Source organism: Myxocyprinus asiaticus, chromosome 3, assembly GCF_019703515.2.
Source record: "Myxocyprinus asiaticus isolate MX2 ecotype Aquarium Trade chromosome 3, UBuf_Myxa_2, whole genome shotgun sequence".
Taxonomy (NCBI): Eukaryota; Metazoa; Chordata; class Actinopteri; order Cypriniformes; family Catostomidae; genus Myxocyprinus; species Myxocyprinus asiaticus.
In genome coordinates, this window is record NC_059346.1 from 28,731,703 (window position 1) to 28,756,393 (window position 24,691).

Below are 24,691 nucleotides of genomic sequence, written 5' to 3' on the forward strand. Positions count from 1 at the left end.
CAATCTTTTATTGGTTTGATCAATCAATATTGACATATCAGCCTCAACCGGAAAATTCCCACAAAATTCCTGGACAGCAACTAGCTTATTTCTCTGTATCTCTGGTTCTTAAATTATATTTTGCTTAATTTTGTTTAATTTTCTAGCAGGGTACAAGGTGAAAATATGATTTTGAATATTTGGTGTGCTTTAAGGTCATGCAGGTCGTTTTGTCTTTCAGACGGTGAAGATAGAACACAACCACTAATTTTAGTCACATCGCAGTACGGTTACAAGGTGAAGTGAATGTGTACCCCCCTAGAAATGTCAAATGCCCCCCTGTATAATGAATCATTGTGCTGACACAGGTTACTCATTTATTTATACAATACAAATGACAATGTCAGTAACCTCCTCGTATTGTTCTAAACTCTGATGTTTTCTTTCTTCAATGGTAAACCAAAGTTATTTTCCAATTAAAATCATGGTTAGATTTAGGGTTTGAGTAAGGGGTAAGACTTTATGGTTAGATTTGGCTTAGGAAAATCGTAATAACATAATTAATTGGTTTGTTTATTTTTCTCTATGGGATTAAACGTGTTCGACCCATCTCGTAAGATTTCCACTGACTTCACCATCTCGTACTGATTATTTTGAGTTTTCATGTAACCAGGTAGATAATGGACCCTATTTTAAGAGAGCTTATGCTAAAAGCAGTGCTATGCTTAAGAACTGCTGTATCTGCATTTTTACAACTGCCTGTATTTATTTGCAAACACACACAAGGAGAGAGAGTGAGGCAGAGAGAGAGAGGGATTAGTACTTAATAACATGATATTAGGTGAGGCCATAGTTTTATGGAGAACAATGGAGCCACTCTCATCCAAAAATAGCCCTTTAAACTAAAGTATACACAGAGCATTAGGGTCAGAGTGCATACTTCTTTACTGAAAAATAGCTCATTTAGTGGTCGTGCTATACAAATAAATAAAATATCAAAGGACAAAATTGACAAAGACAAAATTAAGAATACACATGAAATGTTAGCTCAGTGCAACTATTTACTACATCACTGTTGTCATTATATTGATTGCGATAGAAAAGATAGATCAGGTGTGGATGCAAACACTCTTCCACGTTCTACACAGGAGTACTAAGAGATTGACAATGTGTCAAATTAAAAATATTTTTTCAGTGTAATCTGCCAATTGTCTCCACTGTGCCAAAGTGCTGTTAAAAAAGAAAAAAGCTCACATCTGCCCCATGTGCTGCTCAAATACAATACATACCACAGGGAGTGTCAGGGTATTTAAAACACTTTGAAACACTTTTGAATGTACTTTTATATAATTATATTCTATGAAATGATGCAGTGTAGACTATATACAGTATAATTTGTTACAAAAATGCAAAATACAATATACATCACCATAATCACCACCAAATGATAGCATTCAATAAATCTTATTTTAAAAATTCTAAATGATTTTTTTAGTGACATTCTTGGCTCATTTTGAAAAAGCACACTGAAAATGCTGGTGCAAATCCATCATGTCCCACCTGGAAGGAAGTGAACCAAGTAAAGTGAATTGACTGTGAGGATGTACAAGCTTTACATGGGTGGTATTGATCTGCTCGACTCAAAAGCAAGTTCAGCATTTGGTCCATACACTGGTTCTTGAATTTTATGGCACACCATCGTATTTGGAGAGGTCAATGCCTGGATGTTATAGACAAGAGTGAAAATCCCTGGACAACCTAAGATCCTCAAAAGGGGACACAGCGGGGCACAGCTGACACCCTAATTCAGATCAATGTAGAGAGACAGACCATCCACTGCTGAAGAGAACTAAAGGATTACAAAGATTTGTTGTTACAAAAAAATAAAAATAAATAATAATAATAATTCTTTCTGGCTCCATTCTGATGAACAGGCTACCTGATGCTCTATGGACATGTTTAATATATACCACTGCAAATACAATGAAACATGTTTGTGTGTATCTTTAGTATTTTTGTAGTATTTCTTGTAGCTTTTTTTTATTTTATTTATTTTTTTATTTATAAAATGACATTTACATTTACATTTACATGTATTCATTTGGCAGACGCTTTTATCCAAAGCGACTTACAAAAGAGGAAAACATAAGCGAATCATCTTAGGAGACAGTGGTATGAAAAGTGCTGTATTATAAAGTATCACTAGCATCATAATAGTATTCAAAACTATTTTTTTTTTTTTAATGACTGGTTAAGTGCTCATGGAAAAGATGTGTTTTTAGTCATTTTTTGAAGACAGAGAGTGAGTCAGCTTCATGGATGGAGTTGGGAATGTCGTTCCACCAACATGGTATGATGAAGCTGAAAGTCCGGGAAAGTGTTTTGGTGCCTCTTTGTGTTGGTGCAACAAGGCGACGTTCCTTAGCTGACCGCAGGCTTCTAGTGGGTGCGTAGCTCTGCATAAATGATTTTAGGTATGCTGGAGCAGACCCAGTGACTGTTCTGTATGCCAGCATCAGAGCCTTGAATTTGATAGGAGTTAAACCAGTCAAGCACAGTTCCCGTGATACCCAGCGAGGAGAGGGTAGAGAGTAAGATCTGATGGTTGACTGTGTCAAAGGCTGCAGAAAGGTCCAGCAGAATCAGGACGGATGATCTGGATTGAGCTTTCGCCTGTCTCAGCGAGTCAGTGACAGCCAGCAGGACAGTCTCGGTGGAGTGTCCACTTTTGAAACCTGACTGATTGTCATCCAGCAGCTTGTTCTGGGAGAGATAGGCAGAGATTTGTTTGAAAACTGCCCTTTCAAGTGTTTTTGCTATGATGAGATGTGTTAATTATGTGTGTGAGTGCAGGTAGGATGGATGGAGAAATGGCCTGGAGAAGGTGAGAAGAATGGGGTCAAGGGAACAGGTGGTGGGGTGGTTGGAGAGGAGGAGTTTAGAGATCTCAGTGTCAGTCAGAGTAGAGAACATAGAGACAGAAGGGTTGCATACAGGAGATGGGTGTTTGACAGTGTGTGGTGCTGAGAATGTATTGCTGATGGATGTAACCTTATTAGTAAAAAATGTGGTGAAGACATCTGCTGTCAGTGATGTGTCAGGTGGTGGAGGGGGAGGGCAGAGAAATGTGTTGAATGTTCTAAACAAGCTGCGAGTGTCTGTGGTGCTGTTGATCTTGTTCTGGTAATAGGAGGTTTTTGCAGATTTAACGTTATCTGAAAAAGTTGCAAGCAGAGACTGATATTTACCTAGATCTGCTGGATCTTTAGATTTCTGCCATCTCCTCTCAGCTGCCCTGAGGTCAGTCTGATGTTCACGAAGGACGTCAGACAGCCAGGGGCTGGGTGGTGTAGCATGTGCTGGCCTAGAGGAGATAGGACAGATGTTGTCTAGACAGGTTGTTAAAGTAGAGCTTAGTGTGTCTGTAGCAGTGTTTACATTAAGCGTGGTAAATACATTTAGTGTGGGAAGAGAGGTAGAGACAGCAGTGGAGAGGCGTGAGGGTGAAAGAGAATGGAGGCGAAAGGAAACCAAAGGTGGAGTCTGTTTTACTGTAGATGGGAGAGTCATGTTGAATTGAACAAAGTAGTGATCAGATGACAAACAGAAAACGTCCCTATTACCTGAAATAAGTGGCATGAAATATCACACCTGTCTCTGTAACAGCCCTAGGTTCAGTAAACTGCTGGAAAAAGGATGTCTGCGGACCACTGTCAGATCCTATGTTTAGCCAATCAGAAGACATTCTACTTGTCAGTCCTTGTGCGCGTTCACAGGGCAGCCCATATATGCTCCTATAATTACTGATATGGACCGGTTTCCTGCACCCAGGGCTGTAGCTAGTGGGATGAAGGGTGGAAATTATTCTAGGGGCCCACAGTTCCGGGGGGTCCCACAACAAATTCTAAACTGTATTTTTTAATAGGAATGGGGCCTAGAGCAATATACAGTCAGGAGCCCCGAAAACCTTGCTACGGCCCTGCACCCAAGAAAGGCTCAAGGGATTCCCCTTCATCTCTTCTATCTGCTCCATCTCTGATACAATGGTCTCCAAGTGTGAGTGTGTCTTCGAAATTCCATGGTTTTGGAAAGACAGGATGTGGCTTATTCAATGGCTAAGTCTCGGGAAAGTTAAATAATGGCTAAAATTCTTACAGCACCTTAAACTTCCCTGTGAAGTGCCTTCACAAGTGCAGTTCGACTTGGTGTTTTGACGTATTTCCTATTGAAGCAGAAAGGATGTCATACACTGTGTTTGTTGTGTTTATTTGGAGTCCCACAGCTACCCTACAAATAAATCTATCCTTACCCCTCAACCTAACCCCACTACAAAGATTAAAATGATCAGTTTGTAAAATTATTCAATATACCGCAACTTAAAAGTTCTATTTAAAACAATCATACCGCTGTATTACTAGGAGGCAACAAAGAGGAGAAATGTAATGAAAATGAAGAGGAGAAGAAACTATGCTAAGCCAATAGGCTAACCGGTTAGCTTGTGAGCTAACTGGGGAAAATAGAACAGATAAATGTTTAATATAACCATTTATATCTCCGGTTTAATAATATGATATGTGATATAGTTAAAAATGTTTTCTTCGACATATTTCAATCAAAAGAATTGCTTTGTGATCAAAGGGGTGCATTCCTTGGAGTGGGTGTTCCTTGTCATATTCACCTTATGCACCAGAGAAACTAGTGCACAGCCATCTTGACAATTTTGTCTAGGAACTTCTAGTGGTTGCAATATAGATATCTATGGTGTTGATGTCAAAGTGTAATTAGTTAGCGAAGTGGATTTACAGGTTATAGAGTTGTCAAAAGCTATCATGAGTATTTAAAAGTGTTCAAGGGATGTAATAACAACTGGAAGCAGTGGGGGAGATTTTTAAACAAGACTAATTCATTTATAAATCCACAAGATCGTAACTTCAAGCAGTGGACATATTGATATGCCTCCGTACTCATGAAAGTCCAAGAGACAACACAGAAATATTTCTGTATTTTCTGACCATCTTCTCGTATCATAGTTAAGGTGAGTAGATTTTTTGAGTTTTAATAGGTGCAACTATTAATCCACACACATACATACATGTGAAAGTGTATGAAAGTTGAAAATTATTATATAATAAAATAACTTGATTTTAATTGGGTTGATTCAGGGCATACATTTCTCAAAGTGCCCTGTGCTGCAGCCCTTCAGTTTGGAGAAGCTTTCAGAGTGAAAGAGCTGCTGTTGCCTCTTTTATTTGAAATGTTTGATTTTATATTCTGTTTAAAACCATTTTAATCACATTTAAGCCTCTTAAAAATTTAGGGTGACAAATTAATTTTAAAAAGTATAATTGTAATTTTGTTATGAACTTGCATGTGTAATAATACAAGCTGTCACTGTTGGAAATTTTATGTCAACTACACATTTTAACACGAATTATTAACAAGTTGAAACCTAAAAATTAAGCAGAATTACACGCATAACAATTAAACGCTTGTATCATTAAAAAGTGCAGTGTGTCATAGCTGTCTGAATGTGATCTGCCAGGTCTAATTTACCTCCGCGGGTGTGGTAAAAACGAACATTTAGAATGACAACAAAACACCTCACGATCATTTTAATGTAGTAAAAGGGTGGTGTAGACTCATACCATCAACTCTTGGGGAAAAATACTTTCTGTGCTCCCACACATAATCCATTTTGATCGACTCTTCTCAGTAGCTTCAATACAAACTGTAAGTTAGATGACAAAATGCAGAAGAGCGGAAAAGGGGTGGGGCTGAATAAGGTGAATTGCAGAACCCACACAGATACACTTGCATGTCAAAGACTCTTACCAGGGAAAGTTGAGATGCAATCTCAATACCGGCCAGCTTTTCCAGAGAACCGAACAATAATCTAACTGACAACATGGTGCAGACTGATCCAGCAAATGGAAAATAACTCCAATAACTCAGATGAGCTGTAGAAGGAATAACAATTTTAATTGGTAACATTTTAATGAACATTGAATAAATGCAAAATAATAAAGAAGTACATTTTGAATATTTAGTAAATAGGTCTTGAAGATATAACTCCTAACTAAGTCTATAGTATGTTGTCTCATCTAATGAACTAAGTAAAAGAAAGGATTAAGATAGACTGAGTCCTCAGAGGGTCTAAAACTGCGTACGCAGAATTATTTAAGACATAACAGTTTGTATCGTAAACTTAACTAATTCTAGCACTTATGTAGTCACTGAACATTGAATATTAAAATAAATACTTAATATACCTGCATACATTTTGAGTATTATCAAGTACATTGTTGGCATGACTGCATAGATAAGTGAATGGATATATGAATATTGCTTAATAGAGGATTATAATTGACTACACACATAATATCATACAAGCAAAGTATAAAATAAAGAAAATTGCCTGTCCACATGCATCAGTCCCCCAGTTGAGTTTGTAAAAACTCATTAATCAAATAAAACTCATTCTGAATTATCCCATCATGAACAGTATGAAATCTGTTAACAGGAAAAGTGTAATGGAAAGTGTTGTGTTGGTTCTCACAACCATAAGTAGGGAAATTTTAACAAAACCAGGATCGAGTGTGTGTATCTTGCTTGGTGAATGGAGTCAAGTCAAAGGATTTGTCCTGGACCCAGAGTGAAACATCTGTGGCGGAAGTTCTAGGCTCCAGTGGTGCTAGACCCAGCCCCGAAGAGTAGTGGTGTTGGTGTTTGGATCGATCGGCCAACCAACACTGAAAAGCAGGATCGTCCAGGAAAAGGTCATGCCCCAGTATGGCTAGGAAGGCGTCAGCTGGTAGATCACACGAACTGATCTAGGAACTCTGTATACTGTCCAGATAGCATCAATCAGTACCTGTTATCAAAGAGAAAGAATAATAGAAAGAGAAGAGAGAAAGAGGGGAGAGAGAAAAACACGGAAGGGAAACCCTTCCAACAAAGTTAGTCACTAGTATTATTATTATGTTTATTTTTTTGTTCTTTGTTTTTGTAGAAGGAGAATTTCCTTTCCGTCGAAGCAGCATTACATCGGTGGACCTGTCAGGGGGAGAAAGTAGTGTTATCATTAAAGCAGCATTAAGCATAGCGTCGGCGGGGTCGGCGGGTGGGTTTAGTAGAGCAAGCAGGGAAAGAGTTAAGTTTGCATTAAATGCATCCATAAAGTCAAGCCTGGCTTAATTTCAACAAGCAAAGATGTTGGAGCTGTCTATAACTCTGGATATTGTTCCAAAAATACCTAGTTTTTCATTCAATACCTTATCTCCCACCTACACTGGGTTTGTCACTCTTAAATTGTACGCTTCATGTGTTGGATCTTTCATGTTTTAAATGCTAAGGGCAGTGTAATTTCTTTTTTTTTTCTTTTTTCTTTTTTTTTTAGAAATTGGTTAACAATGAGGTAATCTTGAGGGAATATTTCCCTCAGCAAAATTTCAGCCACCTTTCTCGGCAGTGGCGTTTTGTAAAGGGAACGCTTCTACGCATCGAGAAAAATGACACACAATTACCAGTACGTATTTATAGCCATGGTCAGAAAGCAATGATGTAAAATCGAGTTGCAAGTGTGTAAATGGTCCCTTCGGATGAGGGCTATGACCATTTGAAATTTTGTCTTTCCTAAATTATGGTTTTGTTTTCAAACAATGTAGGCATCTGGACAACCTGTCTTTCACATCAATCTCATGTCGGGCCAAAACCAAGTTTGTTGGAGCATCGAATGTGTTTTGTTGACTCCTTGATGAGCCAAACCATGATACAAATCAATCAGTTCAGTTTGGTACCCCTTTGGCGGAATAACTTTGTTGTTTAAAATCCACAATCCCTAATCTGATAATGTGGCAGTCAATTTTTGACAAACCTCAACATCATCTGGATTGTACATCTTAGACAATGACTCTGAGCCTACACAGTTGGGTGAACAGAAAAAATGACAGTCATGTCTGCTGTTTGTGATTTTGTAGCTTGTTTAGCAGCCCTGTCGGTGAGGGAATTTCCTTTTGAGAGTGTATGGTTAAAAGTACTGTGATCCATGACTTTGTAAACTGCGACACAATTTGGTTGAATTTTACCACAAATGTCGAGAATATCTTTGTGGACTGGTTAGTGACTTATTGGTGTACCAGAAGTGGTTCTGTACCCACAACGTTTCCAAATAGGGCCAAAGCTGTGAACGTCATTTTCGCAATATGTGCTGTCTGTGTAAATGTTAATTGGTTCAATTTCATTGGAGGCAATGTTTAGAGCCGATTTTAAGGCGTAAATCTCTGCTACTTGAGCACTACCCCCTTTAAGCAACCCCAAAGAGAGAGTATTGCCCAACTCCCCCTTGACCACTGCCCATCCAGTGTATCGTATCACACTCATAGAAGCTGCTTCCATCAATGAACAGTGATTTTGAGTCTTTCAGTGGTTCATCAAGCACATAATGTCCTTTGTCAATAATGACACTGTCAACACAGTCATGTGAGGACACCGTATTTTCAATCAGAGAGGCAGAGTTTGTTTTGTTATCAGCACAGAAGGTCAGTTGTGGGCTTGTGAGGGCAGTTTCCCACTTGGCACATCTTTGATTGGAGATAGACTTCATCTTTGTCTCCCCCAGTAGGTGGAGGAAGCGATGCAGTGTGTGGAGGTTGACTTGATTGTACCCCACAACAGGCTTAGTGGCCTTCAAGGCCCACTCTGCACAGTCCAGAGCCAGCAGGCAAGGCAGTAAGCCTTTCATTGAGTATGGAATCAGGGCGGAGTAATGGCCAGTGATATCAAAGTTTTTGTCACCTTTGGTTTGACCCAACCCACAGTTATAAGCATGTGATCCAACATGAGTCCATAGATGGAATGGTTTAAACATGGCAGGGTGATGTCAGGCAGGAGAGGAAGCGAGGGCAGTTTTGAGCAGGGAGAAGGACTCATCCATCTCCGAAGTCCACTCTAGAGGAGCAGTTCCTGGAAGACATCCTTTTAGGGCCTCAGTAAGGGGTCTGGCCAAAAATTCGGCTGAAATTTAAAAGACCCGTAACTAGAGGTGTGAATCTTCACTTGCCTCACGATTCAATTCGATTACGATTCATAGGGTAACAATTCGATATATTCTTGAACAGTGAAAATAGTGATAAATATAAAAAGTTATATTTATATAGTGCTTTTCTCACATCTAAAAATAACTATCAGTAGCAATCCGTAGTTTTTCGCTTTTCCATTGAAAAATTCATACTCAGTATTGTGAAAACTCCAACAAAAGAATTTACCTCGTTCACTAGACAACACAATGTAAATCACAAATAAACTTCAATTTGTTTATTTCAATATATACTAATATATTGTTTATTTGTATCTTGTATCATGAGTATTACAATTTCAGTTGTGTAATTAGACAATTATACCAAAGTCCTCTCATCTGCTTTTCTGGATCAGAATTTAAAATTCTTCATTTAATAATTTTGTTTTTTGAAACAAACACACAACAAGGTTCTCTGTTGTTTTGATTGTGGCATCTCATAAATGGAGGTACATCCAAAATGAACCTATCAGTCAGATTCAACCCTTTTCGATCATGGTAATCTCAAATTGGTGCACATCAAAACTCAGGCTGCTACTCCCATATCCCTTGGGATCTCAAAGATTCTATACTTTCTCACCCCGCAATACGTCAAATGTATGGAACCAATCATGCCCAATCAGTCCTCAGATTAGGGGATTCATGACGTCATTGGCTGAAGTGTAAGTCATAGTAATTCATATGAGTGCAGTCACACGATATCATACGAATTAGCCAGATTAAGAAAAGTCATATGAATCCTTACAATTTCGCTGTGAGAGTGTGTAGGATTATTGCCTCTCGCAAGTTCTCTCTCCGTCTGCAGCCGAAATTGAGAGAACCGGCAGCAAGGAATATACCTCACGAGACTTCACCTACAACCAATCAGCAGAGAAATTAAAAGAATAGAAGATGAAAACTCACCTTCCTAATTTTTGCCTTGCAGGAGAAGAATCACAAAGTTGATCCAATTTCAACTTTATCTTGGTTGAGACCTCCAGTTGGTGCAGACTGATGGAAAATAACTCCAATTACTCAGATGAGTTGTAGAAGGAACAAAAATTTTAATTGGTAAAATTTAATTAATGAAATAAAATCAATTATAATGAACACTGAATAAATGCAAAATAATAAAGAAATACATTTTGAATATTTAGTAAATAGGTCTTGAAGATAACTCAATAGTCAATAGTATGTTATCTCATCTAATGAACTAAGTAAAAGAAAGGATTAAGATAGACTGAGGCCTTAGAGGTGTAGTCTTTGCAGAGAGTGAGGAGAGAAGAGCTGAAAAGATATTTGTCTGAACCTATACAATACAAATCTGTGTGCAAGCTTGGTTCATCACAATGTTTTTGTTCTGACAGAGAAAACAACACATTCAGCCTGGGTCTCGATGACATTCAGGGCCTAAATACTGCGTAAGCAGAATTATTTAAGACATAACAGTTTGTTTCATAACCTTAACTAATTCTAGCACTTATGTAGGTATCATGAGTAACAAAACATAGTAACTGAACATTGAATATTAAAATAAATGCTTAATATCCCAGCATACATATTGAGTATTATTAAGTACACTGATGACATGACTGCATAGATAAATGAATATATAAAGAATGGATATATGAATATTGCCTAATAGAGGATATAATTGATTACAAGCATAATATCATATAAGCAAAGAATAAAATAAAGAAAATCGTCTGTCCACATGCATCACAACATTAATCCATAACCATCCCACAAATGCACAGAGCATATCACTGTGTTTGCTTATAGGACAAGCCTGGAGTGGATCCTTTGTGCAAGTCCAATGCAGATGAATGAGTAACAAGCGAGTAAAATATAATATTCATGTTTTGAATCACAGTACACTTAAGCAGAAAGAATAAAGGACAGTTGCTCGAGCTGTACATCCCAAGAAACCTTCTCCTGCAAAAAATATATAAATAAACTCCAGCAACTTTTTTCATGTCCAGCTCCCGCATTGGCATGTCCCATTCAGAAGTGACCATCCCTATGGCCTATTCCCTTCGAAGACAGTTACCCTCCACTGTGTGAGCTTCAGATGGCTGAAAGGTGATAACGGTCAATCAGAACTCACTTCATCAAATCTGATCGGAAATTCTGTTTGGAAGGACCATACAGCATGGATTGTACTCCCTTTGAAGTGCCCTGCGAAGGCATGATCAGCGGCAGTTAGCTTGCAGATGCTCTGAACAACAGTTGTAGGGGAGGGTGTGTTCTCGTTCTAGAAAGCATTTGATTGGACAAGGTTTCTCAACCTCTATGTGACGTCATGGACGTTCATGAGTCTTTTAAGCCGGAAGAGAGAGACTGCAGATTTTAAATGCTATATATCTTCTGAAAACAAATTTTGTCAATGTTTAGAAGTACACTAACATATAAATGATCTTAAAGCTAATGGAGATGGACTAAAAGCAGCTAAACTTTCATTTTGATTTTACAGCATCTTCAAGTATATATTTAACGTAAAGTTCTGGGTTCAATACAAGCTCTGTAGACAGCATTTGTGATTAACACAAAAAATTATTTCGACTCATCACTAATTTTTTCATTTTTAAAGCAAAAATTGTGTGTTCAGTAGTTCAGTATACGTTAAAATAAACATTGTTTTAAAAGTATAGATTTAAGATTTGCATGTTAACATGATGCTACAGTATGTGATACAATAGCCTACTAGCCTTGTCTGTTTAAAGTTAGGCTATATCTAATATTTCAACTTCGTTGTCATGACGACGTAAGGACAGTCATAAACCCTGTATAGTCCTAGTAACTTTTGCACACTGCACAATGATACCAAGAAGGGATGTGATGTAACTTCCTTGTTGACAAGAAGCTGATCAAGTATTTTGCAGCAGAAGAACATAAACGTGTCTCCGTCCTGTTGTCTGCATATGTGCATTCTGCATAGTGTCCTACGATTGAAAAAATAAATAAATCCAGATTTTACCAAAAAATTAAACTGTTTTAATCAAAGCTGTTTGTTACGTATTTATCTGAAACCAGTGCATGACTGCTTTATGTACTGGCGCCAGCCACACACAGAAATCCACCTAGAACAGTAGTTCACTACAAAAATGATATATTTATCATTATTTGCTAGTTTTTAAGTCTTTAAAAAAAAAATGTGAGCAAAATGTTTTGCCCTTTGAGCTCCCAAAACTGGAACGGTGGTACAAATGACTTCCATTGTAAGTGCCTTACTCTAACGCTGATCTGTTTTTGTTTTTTTTTTAAAGGAAAAACATAAATTATTTTGGTAGTTATCAACATTATGCAATAAATTAAGCTTAACTTGATTTAACCTAGAACATTTCTTTAATACATAGCTTTCCAAATTATGCTTTCCTTCTCAGAATATTAATACACTCAGTGTGAGTGAGTGTGTGTGTGTGTGTGTGTGTGTGTGTGTGTGTGTGTGTGTGTGTGTGTGTGACACATACAATTGATTGGATCATTGATGAGAGTCTGCAGGTCTATAAAGCTTATTAAGAAAGCCAGACTCACTGTCCTCATTTAGACTGATTTGTGTTGCAGGAAGAGAGAAGACTTAATGGATAATAACCTTCTAAATAAGGAATAAACTACACAACAACAACAAAAATTATAAATACAAACACCAAGTATTTTTTTCAGCTATATATATATATATATATATATATATATATATATATATATATATATATATATATATATATATATATAAACTGAAGCTACAGCATAATACATATTAATAGAAAAATTCATTTAAAAAACTGATTGTAAATTAACAGCATTTTATAAAACAAATGCACATGCAAAATGAGAATAGGTGTAACAATTTTGTTACAGTATTTGAAACTTATTTTTTAGATGAAGTCAAATAAACAAGGCCCGAACATCTGTGTTATCTAAAATTTGCCATAGGGGCAGTATAGCTTTAATAACTTCAACGCATGATCCAGTAGTCAATCAAAATACAATAGAGACCAGCATAATTATTGACATAAATTCAGAATTCATAGTGAATTAAACTAATTGATCGCTGACACAAATACACTTACAGCTTGCTACTTTTTCTATCATTAAAAATCCTACACCAAAGACTGAATGAAATTTAATTGTGTTTCAAACTCTATTTGATCTGAAAGTTAGAAATACTTTAACAATGGGTTCACAAGGATCAAGCATGTTTGTTGTGTCTCCATATGCTATATCTTTTTAGATTTAAGTATTACATTACTGCAATGTTTCCTCTGATATGAGGACTGATCAGTTTAACATTTCCTGCACCAAGCTTTTTAGAGATAAAGAAATCTCTCCACAGTACTATCTATAACAGCAAAGGCACAGCAACAGCAGAATGGACAGGAAATCTGAAGCAACCACAGTATGTTCCATGGTAAACTGTCATTTACTCGAGTATTCGAGTATTACTATAAGTCTTTACAAAAGCAGAATATACTGACCAAACTGGGGCCCACTTCAAATGGGGCTGTGTTTCTTACAGAAGACACAAGATGCAAAAGAATCACAATATACAGTATAAACAGTACTGATGAGTCTTCTTTTGGGCATTTGAGTTTTTGCTTAGGATACGTTTTGCATTCTGCATTTTGCATTTGCAGAAAGTGCGTGCCAAGTCAGTGACTATTTTTGAAAATGAAATAAATCTTAGTGATTCAGAAACACAAATGTTTTCTGCTTAAATACATTCTCACATAAGTAACGTGCAAAAATGCATATGCCAGTACATCTTACTATTTATGTTAAACCATCTAGCCAAGAAAAACACAGATTTTGTTGGATTCCATCAATAGCCATCATTTCTCCCACTTTGTATAATGTTTTTCATCTATATGTAAAGTCCTTTGTATTTTAAGAGGAGGGGCATCAATAAAAAAAACATCCTTAATATTCAACTCACAGATTTTGAGCCCCTCCTTAGTGGTTCTTTACAGTGAGTCCACACACACACACACACACACACACACACACACAAAGATACACATGAGCCAGAAGAGCCATTAGACAACAACATCAAGAAAACTCATTTAATTTAAGGTAAAATATTTTATTCAATTACATCTGTTCTTTTTTCTGAAAAAAAAAAGGCAAATTTGATACATTAAAAAATGCTCATCTTTTGACCTAGTAAAACCTTTCACGCAAAATATTTGTTTTACTCATTTATTCTTGTAGTTTGATAATAAAAACTTCATTTAAAACTTTTGGGATTTGATTCAACATTATGCTACAAAACCAGTATATACTGTTATCCATAACTTAATTTTAAAATCAACTTAAATATACAAATTGCAACCTCTGACCTTAATAAAAAAAGAAACAACTCCAATGGAAATTTTTTTGTCAAAAATAATCACTTTTCTCCATCTGTGTTAATTTTTGAACTTATCCAACGTATTAATGGGAACATTCGATAAGACATATTTATCACTATTATGTACATACAGGTGACTCCCAGAACTTTTTCTAGAATGACCAGCAAGATCATATCAACCGACAACGCTACAGTTGTCATCCAAATAAATCCACAGGTGGCACAAGACAGTGTTATTTCTGATGATGGACAAGCTGAAAGAGTATCACATTGCAGTACTGTTCTTAAAGGATTCCTCAAAGTACAACCAAAGTCATTGGGGGTATGTATATTTAAAACAAGATTTGTCTGCTATGTGTTTCAAATGTAACAAAGCTTAAAAATAAAACATAATCTTACATTCATTTAATTATGTTTTTTTATTTTTTTTATTTTTTATTTTTTAGTATTTAAATAGTACATAAAAAATACAGACACGCTGTGTGATGTGTCCTCAAGTGCTTAGATATATGTTGGTTCTGTGTGTTTCTTTGTGCGAATCTGTGAGAGATAAAAGGATGTAATTCATGGCATAAACAACAGAAACTAAACTGAAAAATAAATTAATAAATAATAATATTAATAAAGTAAAACAATTGTCCAGGCATTCACTGTTTGGTCACGTAAGCAAGAAACAAATTTACCATGTATTGGCCTGTCTATATTCCATTGAGACTGTAGTAACTGTAAGACTGTAAATATTTTATTTTTGTTAATGGAATGATTTTCAATGATGTTTTTAAATTAAACTGCTAAACGAGGACTTTAAGACATTACAGCATAATTTTCTGTAAAGCTGCTTTGAAACGATGTGTTTTGTGAAAAGCTCTAAACAAATACAAATGAATTGACTTGTGATTTAAAATGCTAACAAGAATGTAACACTAATCGAAAGACCCGTATCTGCCCTCTTTAGACTGTCCAGATTATGACTGGAGTGATTGGCATCTTATTTGGTATTGTCCTTACCATCAGCAACAAATACCATTTCAGTAGTGTAACAGTCTTTAGTGGCGTATTCTACTGGGGATCCCTCATTGTAAGATTAATTGAATGGTTTTGCTTTATTGCCTCTGTCTTTATTGCTCTTATTATAATTTCCAATATGGACTTCAACATTTCCTCTGTTTCGTCCACAGTACATCAGTGCCGGCTCTTTGTCTGTTGCTGCAGCGAAGAAACTTAATCCATGTTTGGTGTGCATATACCGTATAACCCATAGATTTTAGAACATAGTACTCTTCATTTGTGAGGTTGTCTCCAATGCTCCAAAGTTACTGAAATTACTGCTGTACAAATTCAATCACCACAAGCTGTCAGACATTTAGCAGCAGTCCAGGTGTGATATGTTAGTAGCAAAGCTTTGAGTGTCTCATTGTGGCTTTACTCTGGAGGACCAAGAACACTGAAGATTTGTACCATATGCAAAACTGATACTCAGTTGTAAAAATGAGTTTCTGCAAGCACAAATCCTTTTTTAAATGATCTGTTCTTTGAGAAGAAACTGCATATAGAACTGATACATTTTCATCAGTGGACTAAAATGGCAACCACAATACTGCATGTTCCAGGGTAAACCCTCTATTACCTCAGCTGTTGTTGTACTGATGCACTGGATCTTTTGGACTTCTTTGGGTTTTCAGCAAGAGAAATGCCTGCTACAAGTGCAGTCAGTGAGCTTAATAATTACACAAGTGCATGTTTACAAACATTTTAATAGTGAGCTCAATCTGTGCAGCTGATGGTTTTTCTCAGCTTCCTTAACAAAATGAGACATTCATCTCTTTACCACTAACAGATCAAGACAATGGACCCATTATGTATAAATGAAAAAAATGCACATACTGTATGTATATAAAATGAATTTATGAAGTTTTAAGTTTATGCAATTAATAATCCAGTAAATTCTTTTAATGCTTTTCTCCCTAGGTGAAAGCATCTCTTGGAATGAATGTGTTTAGTACCATAACTGCAGGGGTAACCATAATTCTTACGTCCATAGGAATAGAAATCATGACCAATCGATATTGCTTCTATGGTAACAGAGGCTCTGAACAGACCCTATGTTCAAATACAACGGTATTAAAATGTGTGATGTGAGAATTTTGCTATGATTCCTTAAATGTTATTTAATTATTTATTCATTTGTTTTTAGGTTTTAACAGTTTAAAGTGATGTCTCCTTCAAAATAAGTTTTAGAAACTCAGTATATTTGATGAGATTTAATTTGTGGTAATACTTATATATATGGGGATGTTGAATTCTTTGTAGATTCATGTTAGTGGGATCAATGGAATATTGCTGGTGTTCTCCATTCTTCAGTTCATCATCTCCATCTGCATCTCAGCATTTGCCTGCAAAGTCACCTGCAACAGAGACTCTACAGTTGTCAATGTTTTACTAAACCAGGTAAACAATTTACCAAGTGGTGAAGAATGTACCTTGACCATTACCAGCTGGGTAGCAGGCAGTTTTATCCCAGTTATTCTGGTATCCCACAGTTTTAGGAAATCGTCATGGTTACTGGTGTAACCTCCGTTCCCTGATGGAGGGAACGAGACGTTGGTGTCGATGTAGTGACACTAGGGGTCACTCTTGGGAGCCCAAGACACCTCTGGTCTTTGATAAAAGTCCAATGAAAATTGGCGAGTGGTATTTGCATGCCACTCCCCCGAACATACGGGTATAAAAGGAGCTGGTATGCAACCACTCATTCAGGTTTTACGCTGAGGAGCCGATATAAGGTCCGGCCATTTCAGCGGGTAGTTCAGCATTGTGGCAGGAGGGACCGACGTCTCGTTCCCTCCATCAGGGAACGGAGGTTACACCAGTAACCATGACGTTCCCTATCTGTCACTCACTCGACGTTGGTGTCGATGTAGTGACACTAGGGGTCCCTATACAAAACGCCACAAGGCTGAATGGTGTTACGTGAACTGGCGGTGTGCGGTGGGCAGACTTGCTGTGTGCCTCATAGCCAGCACACCAGGTCGACACGTAACCTTCCCCAACACAGTTATGAGTGTCGAACGGCCCTTTTTGGGGACAAGTTGACTACCCAAAGATAGAGACAGGCTTAAACCAGTCATGGCCTCTTTCCCCTTCTCTTTTTCCACTCCATAAAAAAGAAGGGGGATTATCCAACTGGGCCGCCAGGTCTAGTCGGGGGTGTCCCTCCCAAGGGGAGGACACTGCGGAGACCACACCTTGCCCCAAGAGAGGGGGGATACTTAAATGGAAGAATACATCACATGGTCTTTCCAACCATGTGGAGAGCCTTCAAGGTAGATCCTGCCCAATGGGGGAGGAGTTACTACAACAAGGAGACTGGGGCAGAGGGCTCTGCCCAAGGAAGACGCAGGTTGCCAGCAGGGAAATGAATTAGCGGAAGATATAGATCATATGGGGTTAGCCTTACAGGGAACCGCCACATGCGGAGCACCTACCCCAGAATCGGGCTATTAGTTAGCGCGTGTACTGGGCCGGCAGCGAGTCTCTCCGAAAACTCGACTGCCACAGGGCTCGGAGGAAGTCAACCAGGGAACAAATTTTGTGAACACTACTGGGAATTAACAGCGCATGTCTTCAGCTCAAAAGGAGGTGGAAGGCGCTATGTGCAAGCGACACACCCGGCCGGCTATCCCGGGCTTATCCGCTTGTTGCGTGCCACTACCTGGGACGAAACCGGTTCCACCCAGTTGTAGAACCTTGCAAAGGTGTTGGGTGTTGCCCAGCCCGCTGCTCTGCAAATGTCTGTTAGAGAGGCACCCCTGGCTAAGGCCCAAGAAGCCGCTACACCACGGGTAGAATGGGCTCGTAGCCCTACCAGGGGCGGCATGTTTTGGGCGAGATATGCCATAGTTATGGCGTCAACGAGCCAGTGGGCGATCCTCTGCTTGGAGACAGTGCTTCCTTTCCGCTGTGCACCAAAAGCAGACAAAGAGCTGCTCAGAGATTCTAAAGCTCTGCGTGCGATCCAAATAGATGCGTAAAGCACGCACCGGACACAGCGATGACAGGGCTGGGTCTGCCTCCTCCTGGGGCAGCACTTGCAGGTTCACCACCTAGTCCCTAAAGGAGTGGTGGGAACCTTGGGCACATAGCCCGGTCAGGGTCTCAGGATCACGTGAGAGTAACCTGGACCAAACTCCAGGCACGTTTTGCTGACAGAGAACGCTTGCAGGTCACCTACCCTCTTGATGGAAGTGAGCACAGTCAGGAGGGCAGTCTTCAAGGAGAGTGCCTTAAGCTCGGCTGACTGCAAAGCTCAAAGGGGGCTCTCTGTAGACCCTGAAGAACTACAGAAGTCCGATGAGGGAACGAGGCGCAGCCTGGAGGGATTCAGCCTCCTGGTGCCTCTTAGGAACCTGATGATCAGATCATGCTTCCCTAAGGACTTACCGTCGACTGCGTCGTGATGTGCTGCTATGGCAGCAATGTACACCTTCGAGGTGGAAGGGGACAGCCTCCCTTCCAACCTCTCTTGCAGGAAGGAAAGCACTGATCTGACTGCGCATCTCTGGGGGTCTTCCCGACGGGGAACGATTGTTTAACGAACAGACGCCACTTAAAGGCATACAGGCGCCTCGTAGAGGGAGCCCTAGCCTGAGTGAACGTGTCTACCATCGCAGGTGGGAGACAGCTTAGGTCTTCCACGTCCCATCCAGGGGCCAGACATGGAGATTCCAGAGGTCTGGGCACGGGTGCCGGATGGTGCCCCTTCCCTGAGAAAGAAGGTCCTTCCTCAGGGGAATTTGCTCGGGGGGAGCTGTCGCGAGGAGCGTGAGGTCCGAGCACCACGTCTGGGCGGGCCAGTAGGGTGCTTACCAGGACGACCTTCTCCTCATCATCCCTGACCTTGCACAGGGTCTGTGCAAGCAGGCTCACTGGGGAAAACGCATATTTGCGAATGCCAGGGGACCAGCTGTGTGCCAGCACGTCTATGCCGAGGAAGGCCTCGGTCAGGGCGTACCAGAGCGGGCAGTGGGGAGGATTCTTGGGAGGTGAACAGGTGCACCTGTGCCTGTCGAATCGACTCCAAATCAGCTGGACCACCTGAAGGCGGAGTGTCCACTCTCCCTTGAGGGTAACCTGTTGTGACGGCACGTCCGCTGAAGTGTTGAGGTTGCCCAGGATGTGAGTGGCTTGCAGCGACTTGAGGTGCTGCTGACTCCATTGGAGGAGACGGCGGGCGAGTTGTGACATACAGCGGGAGCGCAGACCGCCTTGGCGGTTGACATATGCTACCGCTGCCGTGCTGTCCGTCCGAACTAGCATGTGCTTGCCCTGGATCAATGGCCAGAACCTCCGCAGGGCGAGGAGAATTGCCAGTAACTCGAGGCAGTTGATGTGCCAACGCAGCCGCGGACCCGTCCAGAGGCCGGCAGCTGCGTACCTGTTGCAAACAGCGCCCCAGCCCATTTTGGAGGCCTCTGTCGTGACCACGACACGCCTGGAGACCAGTTCTAGGGGAACACCTGCTCGTAGAAACGAGAGGTCGGTCCAAGGGCTGAAAATTCGGTGACAGACCGACGTAATGGCCACGCGGTGAGTCCCGTGGTGCCATGCCCGTCTCGGGACTCGAGTGTGGAGCCAGTGCTGAAGCGGCCTCATGTGCATCAACCTGAGTGGGGTGGCCACCACCGAGGATGCCATATGCCCCAGGAGCCTCTGAAAAAGTTTCAGTGGAACCGCTGTTTTCTACAGGCCAGCACCGACTGGGTGCGCTCGTTAATAAGGCGTGCCGTCAGGGAGACCGAGTCCAACTCCAAACCGAGAAAAGAGATGCTCTGAACCGGGAGGAGCTTGCTCTTTTCCCAGTTGACCCGAAGCCCTAGTCGGCTGAGGTGTGAGAGCACCAGGTCCCTGTGTGTGCATAACACGTCTCGAGAGTGAGCTAAGATTAGCCAGTCGTTGAGATAGTTGAGAATGTGAATGCCCATCTCCCTTAACGGGGCAAGGGCAGCCTCTGCGATCTTCGTAAAGACACGAGGAGACAGGGACAGGCCGAAAGGGAGGACTTTGTACTGATATGCCTGACCCTCGAACGCGAACCGCAGGAAGTGTCTGTGTCGAGGAAGGATCGAGACGTGAAAGTACGCATCCTTCGTGTCTACCGCCGCGAACCAATCTTGATGCCGGACACTCACTAGAATGCGTCTTTGCGTCAGCATCTTGAACGGGAGTCTATGTAAAGCCCGGTTCAGTACTCGCAGGTCCAAGATTGGCCGCAACCCACCGCCTTTTTTCGGTACGATGAAGTAGGGGCTGTAAAACCCTTTCTTCATCTCGGCTGGAGGGACAGGTTCTATTGCGTCCTTCTGTAGGAGGGTAGCGATCTCCGCGCAAGGTAGCAGCATTTTCGTCTTTCACCAAGGTGAAGTGGACACCGCTGAACCTGGGCGGATGCCCGGCGAAGTGAATCGCGCAGCCGAGTCAGACGGTCCGGACCAGCCCTCGTGACGGATTGGAAGGCGCAAGCCATGCGTGTATTGGATGTACCGGCAGGTGGGGCCTCGCGGTGGGGCAGAGCTCGAGGTGCCACACCACGTCGTGGCCGTGCTGAGTCTAGGGACATCGAAGCACTTACCTGGCTCCTTGTGACCACACCCGGAACAGCCTGGGACGGGGGAGGAAGAGGCCTGTCCTCGTGACCCGTGGAGACTGTCACATCGGGGGCGGATTTGTGCTACAGCTGGGCGCTCAGGGGCGGGAGACCGCCGCTGGAGCGCCAACCTGCCAAAAGGAGTGGTGGACGGTGGTCGTGATGCCAGCCGTACACACCGGATACGTGACCCAGGGAACAAGGAAACCACTCTTGCTGAGCTCTTGAGTACTGCAGCCACTTGGGCATGCAGCGCAATTAAATGCAAAAGGTAACAAAAAGATGAAGATCTGCTTACCAGCTCCAGAGCAGCGGGTTTCGTTGTCCCTGGGTCGCCCGTCTCAAGGGCGCTTTGAAGCCTTTCACGGGTTCCGGGCGGCCGTGAGACGGGTGGCGTCTGCTTCTTGCGGTGGGCTCCACGCCGGGGCCAGGCCGAAGGGGCGGGCTGCTCGGAGCTGGTGCAGTAAGAACTCACCGTGAGACGAGCTGGCGGACTCACCCGGAAGCCCGATCGGGGCAGACAAGCGTGCTGGGGAATGGGAGGTCCGCGTGGGGATACCCAGCGGAGGTGGTCCCATTGGGTTCCCCAAATCACCCCCAGTGCTAGCCGCGCTGGCCTCAAATCCGTGGGTAAAAGGACCGAGGCAGGAGCCTCTGGGGTGGCTCACTTTCTAACGAAGGTGAGCCGCGACCGCAACGTTGCCATGGACATATTCTCGCAATGAAAACATGACCATCCACGAACGCTGTCTCCGCGTGAGCAGTGCCCAGACACGAAAGACAGCGATCGTGACCGTTAGAAGGTGAGAGATAACGAGCACAACCAGGAATAACACACAATCGGAAAAGCATCTTTAAAAAGACGTTCCGTGTGTGCGCTCTTTTAGAGAAATATATACTCTTTTAGAGGGGAAAAATGCTCTTTTAGAAAATATACTCTCTAGTTTTTCTGCCGAAGCGCCCAGGGGCATTCTCTGCAGTGCACCAGTGCAGAGGAGGGAGAAGCCGCTGAAATGCGCCGTCAGATCCAGCAGAGGTGAATGAATAGTAGTATTCAGCTCAATGAGTATGACCGTTCGTCTCCGAAGAGAAAATCTGAATGAGTGGTTGCATACCAGCTCCTTTTATACCTGTATGTTCGGGGGTGTGGCATGCAAATACCACTCGCCAATTTTCATTGGCCTTTTATCAAAGACCAGAGGTGTCTCGGGCTCCCAAGAGTGACCCCTAGTGTCACTGCATCGACACCAACGTCGAGTGAGTGACAGATAGGGAAAGGTATATTTACTTTTTTATTATTATCCAATGGAGAAAACTATGTGAAAAAGTATTGTGACCACACTTAAAAAAAAAAAAAGGTATCTTTAAAGTTCAAATCCGTCACTGGGTACCTTTGTTTTGGTTACATATTGTAGCCTTAAGGAGACAAAAAGGTATGTTTTTATTTTATTTTTATTTTTTATTTTTTTCAGAGGATATATAAATGTACCTTTAAAGGTAAACAATAGGTCCATAAGGCACAATTATGTATTTAAATCAAGCTTTTAATTTTAACTAGAGGTACAAAAAAACTTCTTATTTAGGGTACCACCCTAGTGATGGCCCTTGTTCCTTAAATGGTACCATTTTTTTCTGAGAGTGCATGCTAAATTTTAGTTGAATAGTACAATGCCAGAGCATAAGTATAAGTGCAGAACAACAGAGTAAGGACATTTTTAAAGTGCATTCATATATTAGGTAATTATGATTTATTTTTGGTAGTTAACATCTGAAAGAGGTGTCATTTTCATCCAATTTTAAAGATTGTGATGGATTCCACTGTTCAGGTTGGAAAGTCATACCACAAATAAGGGACAGTGAGTGTAAAGGCTACAGGAAATACCCTTGTATGCTGCTGTGATGGCACCATAAATCAGGCTGAGGGAAGACAAGGTAGGAGCCTGAGGTAGTACTGATGTGACATCTGAAACAGAAAGGAGAGTGGTCTCAGTGGAATGTCCACATTTGAAGCCAGATTCATCGACTTCTAGCAGGTCATTATGTGGATCATTCCAGGATTATTCTCAGGAAAGGAAGGAGAGAGACAGGTCTTAGTTAACTACTGTCTAGGGTTAGTTGTGTGCATGTTGTTGTTGTTGTTTTTTTTTTGTTTGTTTGTTTTTTTTGCGAAACACAGAACGAAAAATATTTATAAATACCCCAGTCCATCTTTTCTTAAAGGTGCACTTTGTAATTTTTGCCTTATTAAAATAGTTTTACATCTAAAGAACTGAATTGCAATTTTAAAACATACTTACAAAATCATGACCACTCACATTAGATGAAGACTTAAAAGTCATATCAGTTACCTTATAAAAGCTGTTTTATTTTACATATGGAGGGTCCCCTCATGGGGGCTGCCATGTTGAGATCACATGACCAGCCAAATACTACTGGCTTAATCTTAACTTTTGCATTCAACAGATGCTGCATCGAGGCACCTAGGTGTCAGTGTAGGTCCACAATGCATAAAATAATAATAATAATAAATTACTGAGTGCACCTTTAATGTAATGTCAGTTATTAGTGACTCACTTTATAGCTTAAAAAGGACCCATACTAATGTGATAAAACCACTCACTAACCTTCTCTGTGCAAAGCTATCAAAACTCCTGTCATGACTGTGTAAAACTATCACAGGATATGCACAAAGATACCAGAAATGGATGTAACTTAACCGTCCGCAAAGTTCTTTTTGGAGCTCCACTAGCAGGAATTACATTGGTAACACATATCCAAAAGAACATGAAAATTTCCTTTTCATTTTTTGTTAAAGATAATATAATAGTAATAGTCTTATGGCTTGTGACTCTTAATTGAATTAAAAGTGCTTATGTTGAGTTTCTTGTGAACTAACTAATGAAACATGTCTGTCACTCCACAGAGACCCGATTCACAGTGAGGAGATCTTACAGTCCAAATGTTGCGAAGAATTCATTTCTTATACTGTAGCTTGTGACAACCAAAGTTTTTTTTTTTTTTAAAGTCTTTCCTGTTGTTAGGGGCATCTGAATTTATTTACATTTTTATGTTATGATTGTTGGTAAACTGAAAAATTTCCATGTGAGATTTGTAAATATGGAGAAAAAGGATATGCTTCTATCCAATACTCTTTGTTCAAGCCCCAACTATATGTCGTTTATTTTTATTCTCAAATGTCTGGTAGGGACCAAAGGTTGCATTCTTTGACAAAGACTCTGAATGAGCTGAGTATATCCTGAACATGTATGTTTATTGTGTGTCTGTTATCCAAATGAGTCCACAGGTTCTTCATTCTTAGAATTAATCCACAACACAAAATAAATTAAAAATGGCTGATGAAAGTGATGTACTTTGGTTCTAAAATATTTTTTTATTTTTTTTATTTTTTTGCAGTGTACATTGCAGATGACTAACTTTGTCCAAATACATCATTTTTAAACAGTGGCAATGCTATATTATTGCGTTCAAGTAAAAATATTTTTTTTAAGGTTAATGATGGACAAAAAAATAAAAAATACAAATAATAAAACAGAAGACAATATGTCTCTTAATGTCTTAATTATTAATGTCTTATACTGTATATCCTGTCAGTGTGTAGCAATAAACTGATGCTATTTCCATTTCTAAGACTTGTATCTTGACTTGTATC

General features: G+C 40.4%; 1 protein-coding gene and 1 long non-coding RNA gene across 5 annotated transcripts in view; one reads left to right on the forward strand and one right to left on the reverse strand.

Annotated features, from left to right (window-relative positions):
• Positions 1–24,646, forward strand: part of LOC127421177 (membrane-spanning 4-domains subfamily A member 4A-like) — a 105,460-nt gene extending 80,814 nt beyond the window's left edge. Inside the window, exons 1-7 of one of the 4 annotated variants that reach the window (XM_051664029.1) lie at positions 14,007–14,101; positions 14,512–14,700; positions 15,334–15,456; positions 15,557–15,613; positions 16,347–16,496; positions 16,689–16,826; positions 23,945–24,646. In XM_051664029.1, coding sequence (XP_051519989.1) covers positions 14,536–14,700; positions 15,334–15,456; positions 15,557–15,613; positions 16,347–16,496; positions 16,689–16,826; positions 23,945–23,962 — 651 coding nt within the window. In that variant the 5' untranslated portion in view covers positions 14,007–14,101; positions 14,512–14,535 and the 3' untranslated portion in view covers positions 23,963–24,646. Of the gene's footprint in view, positions 1–14,006; positions 14,102–14,511; positions 14,701–15,333; positions 15,457–15,556; positions 15,614–16,346; positions 16,497–16,688; positions 16,827–23,944 lie in introns of those variants that run through there. The other 3 variants (XM_051664019.1, XM_051664046.1, XM_051664053.1) reach the window with 3 other exon arrangements.
• LOC127421214 (uncharacterized) lies at positions 1,986–11,265 on the reverse strand. The gene is made up of 4 exons (XR_007893960.1): positions 9,956–11,265; positions 5,812–8,991; positions 3,228–3,343; positions 1,986–2,742 (listed from the first exon to the last, which is right to left on the reverse strand). It is a non-coding gene; the product is annotated as an uncharacterized LOC127421214 (long non-coding RNA).
• Positions 24,647–24,691: the final 45 nt, after the last annotated feature.